This window comes from Chanos chanos, chromosome 4 (assembly GCF_902362185.1).
Source record: "Chanos chanos chromosome 4, fChaCha1.1, whole genome shotgun sequence".
NCBI classification, from domain to species: Eukaryota; Metazoa; Chordata; class Actinopteri; order Gonorynchiformes; family Chanidae; genus Chanos; species Chanos chanos.
Genome location: NC_044498.1, coordinates 49,583,536 through 49,593,535, shown reverse-complemented (window position 1 = coordinate 49,593,535; position 10,000 = coordinate 49,583,536). Strand labels below are relative to the sequence as shown.

Here is a 10,000-nt window from a genome sequence, read left to right as displayed (position 1 = left end):
ACTAAATAAAGCAGCCATCACATTGTTTTCACACTTCCATAGGCTGCTACTCCACCCTTTCTTGCTAGGGCTCCCACTGAAAACAGGATGTAACAGTCAGTTAAACTCACTGATCAATGTGTGCGTGCTTGTTAAAACAAATTTTTTTATTATTATTATTATTATTGTGTCTTTGCTAAAGTCCTCTTTGCTTCAAGCTGGCTTAACGCCATTATCTGGGTTAATTAAAAGACTGTGGTTTGGAACAATATCATAGGCAAATACATTTTCATCCGTTGATATACAATTTCAACTCCATCCATCCATCCATCCATCCAGATTCAGCAATGTATAAGTGGTTCGGGTGGAAACTGTGTAGTGTATCATGATATGAACTAGACCAGACATTCAAAGGCTTCCAACAAGATTTACTGCCCCCTCCTCAGTAAAACAGCCACCCTGAGTATTCTCTCTCTCTCTCTCTCTCTCTCTCTCTCTCTCTCTCCCTGCCAAAGTGCCTGGGTCACGTGTATTTCCCAGCATGGCCATTTACTGACTGGCATATGGAGGCATTTGATTTCCTCAGCCTGTCTGTCTCTGCTCCCTCCTCCTGGAGGGCCAGGACTCATTAGCAATGACTATAAGGTCCACTACACTGCTGGGCGAGAGGGAGGTCCGTTTTAAAGGGCTGGGTGGGTGTTGTGGTAGCCTGTGGTCACCCCGCACAAAGCCAGGACACAGATATCACCGTATTTACATCTGAGAACCGTACGCCAAAATCATGATGGCACTGCCTTTCTAGAGCACAGGTTTTTTATTTTTTATTTTTTATTTTTTTAGACATCCAATCGTTAAAATATGAGCAGTGATATTAATCTTCAACTTAATTGCACTGTCATACTGAGACTGAAATAAAAGGACATATTTTTGAGAGGATACAGAAGAAAAATGAGAACTAGCAGAACTAAAATGACTCTTAATGAAATATGCATAGATCTGGCTAGACTTTTAGTATTTTTAGCCCTCACCAGTCTGCTGGAAGTTCACTCGCAGCAGACAGGCAGACGAATGAATGAAGAGGGTGCAGTGTATCTTTCTTTCATTCTCTCTCTCTCTCTCTCTTGCTCTCTCTCCTGCCTGTGTGATTAAGCAGGCCAGTAGGATGATGTGGCCTCTGCTTTAATGGCTAATAAGCCAGGACGTCATGTCTCCTGTCCCTAGAGACTGGTCTTTAAGAGTGGTTTAGGACAACCTGCCCCCTCATTTTCTCTCTCTCTCTCTCTCTCTCTCTCTCTCGCCCATCCCCCTGTGGTCTGTGTTATCTGCTCAGGCTTTTGATGAAGCCTCTGTTCCTCCAGTGCAGTGATTTAATGAGACTCTGGCAGCGTCTCCATCCCTCTCTCTGCAAAACACACACAGGCTGTTGAGTAGACAGGCCATCAAAAACTGAGCAGATCAAGGCCACAAGAACAGCAATCACGACTCTGTAAACGAGAGGGCCACAGAGAGAGAGAGAGAGAGAGAGAGAGAGAAAGAGAGGGAGAGAAGAAGAGAGAAAGGGAGAGAAGGGGGGGGTGATACTATTCAAAAGGTGTACATAGCTTTCTTGCTGGCCTCAGCACATGGAGATGCATTGGACAGAAGAGAGAGGATTGATTTTTTTTTTGCTCTCCAGTTCTTAAGGATTTAATGTGCTGTTTTTGAGATGGAAATCCATCTGAAATTTGCTTGTCAAACTAAACTACAACCTCATCTACACTTCAGTGGTCTATCCTGGCTTTGGCAGCAAATGGTTAAATTCTCATCTACAAAGAAAGTTTACTTGAAGTGTTCCTTCAACAAACAACATATTATTTGTGTGAGGACTTTTCTCCCCGGAGACCCAGAGAAATATTGGACGGACGCGATACATTATATTATCTCTGGCTATAATGAGAAAACAGGCTTGCATGACTGAGTTTCTTAACCTGCCTTTGCTCCATGAATATTTATCCAGATCTATCTATGCAACCTGAGCTCTCACACATCTAAGCTTGTTTTGTAGGCAGGCAGGGGGTGGGGGGAGGGCAAGGGATCTGGTTCCAGATAGAGGAAAAAAGCCACATTGTGACCAGAGAAGGAGGGGGGGAAGCACGTTTCTTCCTTGTGGTACATTATGAGTGTATTCTGTCTTGTTTTAACTCTCCACTCCCCCGTGCCCCCCCCCCTCTCTTTGTGTGTGTGTGTGTGTGTGTGTGTGTGTGTGTGTGGGCGACTCCAGCCAGGTCGAAGAGTATGGTGATGGGGGAGCTGGCGAGGAGCCGGCCGTCGTCACCGGGGGTGCCGGAGAGGGCAGTGAAGGCCGGCTGGCTGAAGAAACAGAGGAGCATCATGAAGAACTGGCAGCTGCGCTGGTTCGTGCTCCGCACAGATCAACTCTACTTCTATAAAGACGAAGAAGAGACCAAACCTCAGGTACACACTGACCCCAGGCCATGACGACACAGCACTGCCGAGGGAAACGCCACGGGGAAAGGATGACAGATAAAATTAAATAGGACTACATCAGAAATGAGATCTAATGAAGATTGTATTTCTTTTCTTCTCTTACATTTATAAGAGAAGTACATTATTTTTTTTTTACATCTATGTTGCATCATATATTATTTTCTGTATACAGAACTGAACTTTTTTTAAATCTTAGTATCACTTGGACATTTTGTTTCTATCAGTCAAATTGTAAACTGTTTTCAGCTGTAGGCTCCTCAAAATTCAGCCAAGCCTTGCTACACAAAGAATGGTGCGTGAATCCTCATCTTTATCAAAACAATAGGTCACAATTTAATGCTGATCGTGTTACCCCTTTGCTAAGATCTCATTTTTACGACAATAGGAATCCTGATGATGTATAGTCTGATATTCTAGTGGACAGAGGGCATTGACCTTTCTTTATCCAGATTCCTGATCAGTGCTTTTACCGTGAAAAAGAAAAAAAAAATCAATGAGTTTTCCCTCTAAGCAACGAAGCCATCGATTCCGAAATAACAAACGACTTGAGCGTTTTGCAGCTCATCTCTTACAGAGCAGTAACGACACAGAGACAACTTCTGCTTTACCAGTCACTCAGACACGGCCCCACTCTCTCTGTACGAAGGAGAAAATTTGACCTTTCCTACGCTGTCCTTTCTCTGCTCTCCTCTTATTTCTGAAAAAAAAAGGTCGCTGTCATGGTAAACTAATTGCCCAAATCAAATGGGGAATGGGAGATCGCAGCATTGATGCCTGCCGTTTAGGAGAAGCAGTATCTCTTCATAGCAAAAGGGAGTGGTCAGAAAGAGTGTTCAGCTTGCTTTACAATGGTGCAGTGTTATATACGCGCGCCGGAAATATTGTCATGTGTCATGTTGGCTCCATCTTGCCGATGTGGCAGAAAAGCATTGTTGCTCTGACGGGCTAATTTGGTAACAGTCTGGCCTGACTCACTCGGTGGCATTGTAAGTCAGAGCATTAATCTGATACGGGGCGACTGACCCTGGACCCCAGCATGCTGTGCCAGAGAGAGAGAGAGAGAGAGAGAGAGAGCAAACCAGACAGGGAGAGAGAGAGAGAGAGAGAGAGAGAGAGAGAGTAAAGCAAACAGGGAAGAGAGAGAGCAAAGCAGACAGGGAAGAGGGACGGGAAGCGAGAGAGAGAGAAAGTGAGCAAAGCGGACAGGGAACAGAGAGAGAGCGAGAGAGAAAGAGAGAGAAATAAAACAGAAAAAGACAAGTCGACTCAGTCTGAGTGAACCTGATGGCTCTGACTCATTTCTCTGTCTCCTGCTCCCTCCTCATTACTCTTCTCTGGAGCTTCGCCCAGATCTGGCTCCACAGCCTTTTAAACCTTTACAACAGCTCCGCGCTCGTAGCCCGCTCCAAAGGAAAGGAGAGGGAAAAAAAAAAACCCCTGAATCTCAGCAGCAGAAATTTGCCCAGTTTGCATTCGAGCGTGTTAACGTTATCGTCAGAATTTCTCCCGTGTCGATGCATAACGGCCGATTTTCATTTAGCCGAAACCAAATAGCCGGGGGTTCGTTTCAGTTTACTTGGCAGATTCTGCAATAATGCTACACGGGTATTTGGGGACGAGCTTGTGAAAGCTTTACTTCCAAAGATGAGTTGACTGCCGGAGGTGTGTAATTTATGATTTGAAAGTGGTTTAGACTAATTGGGCATGAGTCAGCAAAGCAAAGCTGATTGCAGCGTAAAAAAAAGAGGCCGCGCATACAAGAGAGGAGTGGTCCAAATTTCCAAGGCTGTTTATCACTGTCTATTCCCCAAGCAGAAACCATATTAAGCAGATAATTACCACCAGAAATCAATTTTCAAATTACAAAGCCCAGATAGAGAGCTTATCTCTCTCTGTTTATGGCGTCTGAGTTTAATGCAAACTGTAGACGGTTAAATAATTAAAGCTATTATTTATTGGGAGATGTTCCAACATGCCGTGTCCTTGATTTGAATTGTACTGCAGTAGAAGTTTGTCCCATGAACTTTCGTCTCGTTCGTCTCACAAAGTTGTGAATTCACTCTTTTTACTTACAGGGCTGCATCCCACTACAGGGTAGTCAAGTTAATGAGCTGTCGGCCAATCCAGACGAGCCAGGCCGTCATCTTTTTGAGATTGTTCCTGGTAAGTGAGAGATCAAATAACTGCTCGCTTGTATTCGACCTCTCTCACTGGTTCTGCTGTATTACTGCGGCAAGTCAGTAGAGGGCGCTTGGTTTCTTCAGTTAGTGGAAGATCGTTATCTAAAACACAATAAGAAGTCTCTCTTTGTAATATAACATGTGGAACATCTGCTTTACAGATATCATATTAACACAATGTTCTTCAGTGTTCATTAATATACCAGAGATCAGAAAAGCTTGTCCAATTCCATTATGATATCATCATAATTGGCCTGCCATCATTTGCCAAATGTTATTGGTTTCGTTAACAAGGCAAGCCACATAACAGACTGAAAAAAAGAACAAAAGATCTTCTCTTTTACTCTTTTAACAAGAGTAAACAATCAACTATCTCTCCGGGACATGTCACGTGGAATCTCCTACAGGTGCACAGCAGCAATTTCCCACGAGAGAGTCTCCATTGATACACACACACACACACACAAACACACACACACACACACACACACACACACACACACACACACACACAAGGTTTATCTGCTGTTTCCTGGGAACTTCAGGGAAGCACTGCACTCAGACTTGCTTAACTGATCTTTCCCACAAGGAGAGCTGTGCTTTCCATAGACTGTGTGTGCTTTGAAGGAAGCAGCAAACATTCAAAGCTGCTCAAAAGAAGATTGATCCTATGTAGTGTGCGCTGGTTTGTCCTGAATAGGAAAATAACCTCTCTTCACTTCTTAAATGTACTTTATGCACAGAACATTTAGAGTCTAAAAATGTGTTTTCATCTCTGTTTCATGCACGAAAACCAGCCATAGAGGAGGCTGGTCGAGCAGTCGCCATGCTAATGTTCACATAGATCTCGATCTCTCTCTCTCTCTCCTCCTCTCTCTCTCTCAGCTTGTCTTTCTGCTTGGATATATGTACAGCTCTGAGCACTATGGTTTTGAAGGTTTACTACAGATGTGGCTGTGTTCCAGAGTGTCAGTCAAGACTGCATGAGTGTTCATCTCGTGAGACATTCCTGTTTGCAGAGGCAATATCACACCTCTCTTACTGCAGCCTCGAGCAAATTTTGACAGACTTTTACAAGGTTCAGAGCTGAACTCAAATGTCAGTTTAGTGCTTAAGTGTTGGAGGGAAATGAGTGGGTCAGCTGGCGCTGGTTGTGTATTAATATTCTGAGAATAAGCATAAAATTTATTGCTATAGAGTTGAGATCCTCCAGAGGTCTGTAAAATGTAACATGGCCAATGGATCATTTTAGTACAGTACATGCATTTGGCCTTTGGTGTGTGCACTGGTGTGTTTTTGGGGTTTGCTGTGAATGGAGTGTGTGGCTCCAGTGAAATGATGTCACCCTAAAATCCCTCTGCCAATGATTTTTCGGCTTCTGCTTTTCTGCTTATAAATTGTAGAAGAGGTTAACAAGGCACTCAGCTCTGGTCATGCACGCACGCACGCACACACACCACTGTCACAGGTGGCCTCAATTACAGGGACTGCCCTGACTGCCCTCTACGCTGATGTACCAGCCTGCAATCATCTGTTTTCTACACATTTTTATCTAATTTCCTCTGCCTGGTTTCTAGTTTCCTTTACCGAGCATGTGATATAGGAGAGTTCTCTCTCTCGCTCTCTCTCTCTCTCTCTCTCTCTCTCTCTCTCTCTCTCTCTCTCTCTCCGTCTCAGTGAGGTGATGATGGTACTCTCTTATTCTCTCTTTTACAACAAGTAAATATCTCAAGCTGGTGCTACATCCATTAAAGTGGAGTGTGAAAAACTCTCCTAGTTGACATGTGGCCACACTTAGCATTGAGTGCCAAGGTGTTAGCACAGCGTCTGAGCGGCGGCTGCGTGACATCTCGTATTTCAACCTTCAAACGTTCCCTCTCTCTGCTTTCACGTAGACTCCTCCTGACACACACACACACACACACTCTCACACACACACACACTCTCACACACACACACACACTCTCACACACACGTGCACACACACATCAGTAACTCTCAGTTGAGTTCACGAAGTAAAAACGCCCTTAAATGTGAATGAAATATAACCACTCTAAATGTTGATCTAGCCATACACTACAGCATCTCAGCTGTCTCGTAGGTCTTGCTGTCATCATCATCACCACGAATTTCACTGAAATTTTGACAGCTTTTAATATTCCAGTGATCCACACGTTTTTAACGTTGCATCATTTTCGGAGTTTTTGATCTCTCACGACGCACATATGTTGGCTCGTGAAACGTTTCTGCACTCCATAACTGTCCATTTGGCTAATCCTAAATCCTAACGGGGGGAAGTGCTGGAAAGCTGGAATCTCTCTTGGATATGACAGTCTCCACAGAGTGGAGGTGAAAAACTGCTGACTCAGCTCCAATCTGGACCCCTCTTGTGTTTCTGGCTAATGTTCTGGTCCACTCCCTTGGGCTGAGCCGGCTTTCGGCTCCAAGCACTCTGCCTGTGATCAGACTGAGTCTGAAGGCTTTGTTGGAAGCAGATGTTTGGATCTCACAAATCTTACAGTCAATGAATCGGAAAGCACTAATCAGCAGTGGAGTTCAGACGCATGTCAGAATCAGTGGTCTGGTATCAAACAAAGCCCCCACCCCCCCGGAGACAGACGATATCTACTCTGTGTTCTTCTGTGCAAAAGAAACTTGATGCATTAGCAGAGTGTAGCCAGAGATATGAATAGAAACATACTGGCTGGAAATCTAGAGCAGATTCTCCAAAATGCTACCCCCTTGCTAGGTGAAATCATTTCATCTCAGCTTTACCTATTTGATGTGACTACTGTGTTTTGTCTTTTAATAAAAAAAAAATTGGGGTGATTGTGAGAGATTGCTGTCTAAATATGCAGCAGACTGCAGTGCATTCCTGTACACTCATTTTGAAACATGATTGCTGCAGTCTAAAGAAGAAGATCATGAATTATTGTTAGTATTATTATTATCATTAAAAATACCGAAGAAAAGCATTAAACAACGGTACATCTGGAGCGTGCTGATAATCCATTGAAATTACAACAGAGCTGTCAAGATCTGGAGAACATTAAGACCTTTGTTTTCATCTTCTTTTTTTCTCTCTCATATTTGAAAGGCTGAAATAGTCCAGTTCTTTTTTTTTTTACTTGACATGCACAAGATTTCAGACACTTCAACAATGGCTCTATTTACGAGCCCTCTCCACACAAAAGCTAAAGCAGAGAATGGAGGGAGAACTCTGGCGGCGGAGGTCTGAACCGAGCGTGTGCTTGCCGCGGACGTTAAGTTGGAGAAACCTCACGCGTAGTCTGTCAGGGCAGATGTTGCTACAGTGCATTAAAAGCCCAGATACAAACCAGTCCCTGGGGCTAACAACAACAACAAAAAAAAAAAAAGCAAAAAAAAAAAAAGGGCATCTGTTTAACACACATGAGCCCGTCGTGGGTTCCCCCCTCAAGAATAAAATCGCTTCAAAGAGAGAGAAAGCTTAATTAATATGCAGTTAAGTTTAATAGGGGGGAAAGGATCCGGCGACATGCAGAGAGCTGTGCGTCAGGATTGTACAAATATCCCCCTAGCGAATCCGTCCCCTCCCCCTCCCCCTCAACCCTCACCCCTCCCCTCTGCCAACCCCCCCCCCCCCCCCCCCCTCCACTTACCCGTCCGACTGAAGTCACGTCAACCCACCACACACATACAGACTCAGATTGATTAGCTGGGTCTGTTTGTGTTTGGGGGAAGCTTTGCAGTGTTTAGCCAAGATGTGCTCAGTAGCTCATCTCCACATGAGGGTGAGTGAGGGCAAAGTAGAGCTGAGCTCTCAGCATAGAAAAGAGCAAGGGGGCAGGGTAGAAGAAAAGGAGGAGAGAAAGAGAAAGAGAGAGAGAGAGAGAGAGAGAGAGAGAAAAAAACCCTAACAACAACTTCATTTTCTGAATGAATGAAGCAGACGGAGGGGGACTTGTTTTTCGGGTTTCTGGCCGTGATGGTGCCATGCCGTTGCTTGGCACGTTTTCTTGTTCTGTCTCTCTCTCTCTCTCTCTCTCTCTCTCTCTCACTCTCTCTCACTCACATGGTGTTGAGTGCTCCTGGCACGTACCTGGGATCCGGATTCACCTTCCAGGAGAACCGTGGTTCTAAATGACATGGCACAGCTGTAGCTCTGCCCACCCTTGTTCCCCCTGTTCTGACATGGGACTACGCTGCTGCAGGCTGCAGAAACACCAGTCTGTTCCCCCCAAGGGTAAGGACACTGTTCTCTTTACCGGATCTGGAACCCAGAATGCATGTTATCTATGCATTTTGTACGACGTGCGTGGATACGGCAGGAATATGGCTACGGTTTGGAAATGCTAAAAAGGTTCAGTAGAACATTTTACTGGTGCACAGGAATTTATGAGAAGTGAGGGCTTTGGTCTTTTGATTGTAAATCATTCCATTCTGGATACAGTTGCCAGTTGACATCTGGACTGTCAAAGGCATGAAAAGCAGCCAGGAAGCTGTGGTTTTGGGTTGCGAGCTGTTTTACATGTATTTTTAGGAACATACAGAGGAGTGGGGAAGAAGTGGTGTTGGGTGAATAGGGGGTGAGTGGTGGGGGTAAAATGAGGCCCTGTCATTTTACGCAAACTGTACCGTAAGGTGTCCGGCGTACTACCCCCAGCTGTCTGATCCAGCGCTGCGGATTTAACCCTTTATCCTCCGATCCACATTCGTGCTTTTTGTCTTTTCCTCTCTCGATCAACTGAGTGTTTAAAATTGAGCTCTGTCAGCAGCTCTGTCATGCAATGATTTCTTATGAAGATGAATATGCGGAGGCGATATGCCAGTGTTTGTGGACTTGGTATGATTTTTGTTGTTAAAAACACTATGACACATGGCTGTAAGCACGTCTGGTGTATCTACACATTGTCTAAGTGTTGAGTGCACACAAATGGATGTATGTGTACATATAAACGTGCTACACCTGGCTATACGCTCAGACATGAATGAGGGAGATCACTGTGTCACTAATAACTCTGTAAAGCAAAAAACCCAAACATGCAGTGAGCAACTCTCGCAGATTCAAAGTAAGTTATATTATCTCTGCATCCTTCTGCAGTCAATGTTGTGTGTGTGTGTGTGTGTGTTTGTGTGTGTGTGTGTTTTTTAACTGTTTTGTTCATTTACAACATGCATTTTATATTACTTTTGTGTCCATTGTTTGTAGGTGCAAGAGTGTTATATCTTAGGCAGAATTTGAGATGAGCGATTCGTAAAACCATGTGTTTGAAAATATTTCTGTGTAGTTAAATGAGGTCTTTTTTTAACATCAGAATAATTGTTGTTTATGAAAAAGTGTCTGTATGAAAGTAGAAGTACAGTGGTGCTGA

General features: G+C 44.1%; 1 protein-coding gene across 2 annotated transcripts in view; it reads left to right on the top strand.

Moving 5' to 3' along the window:
* Nucleotides 1–10,000, top strand: part of arhgap22a (Rho GTPase activating protein 22a) — a 23,580-nt gene that overhangs the window by 1,352 nt on the left and 12,228 nt on the right. The window contains exons 2-4 of one of the 2 annotated variants that reach the window (XM_030771643.1): nt 2,240–2,433; nt 4,542–4,629; nt 6,380–6,382. In XM_030771643.1, the coding sequence (XP_030627503.1) occupies nt 2,240–2,433; nt 4,542–4,629; nt 6,380–6,382 (285 nt within the window). The remainder of the gene's footprint in view (nt 1–2,239; nt 2,434–4,541; nt 4,630–6,379; nt 6,383–10,000) is intronic. The other variant, XM_030771642.1, reaches the window with a different exon arrangement.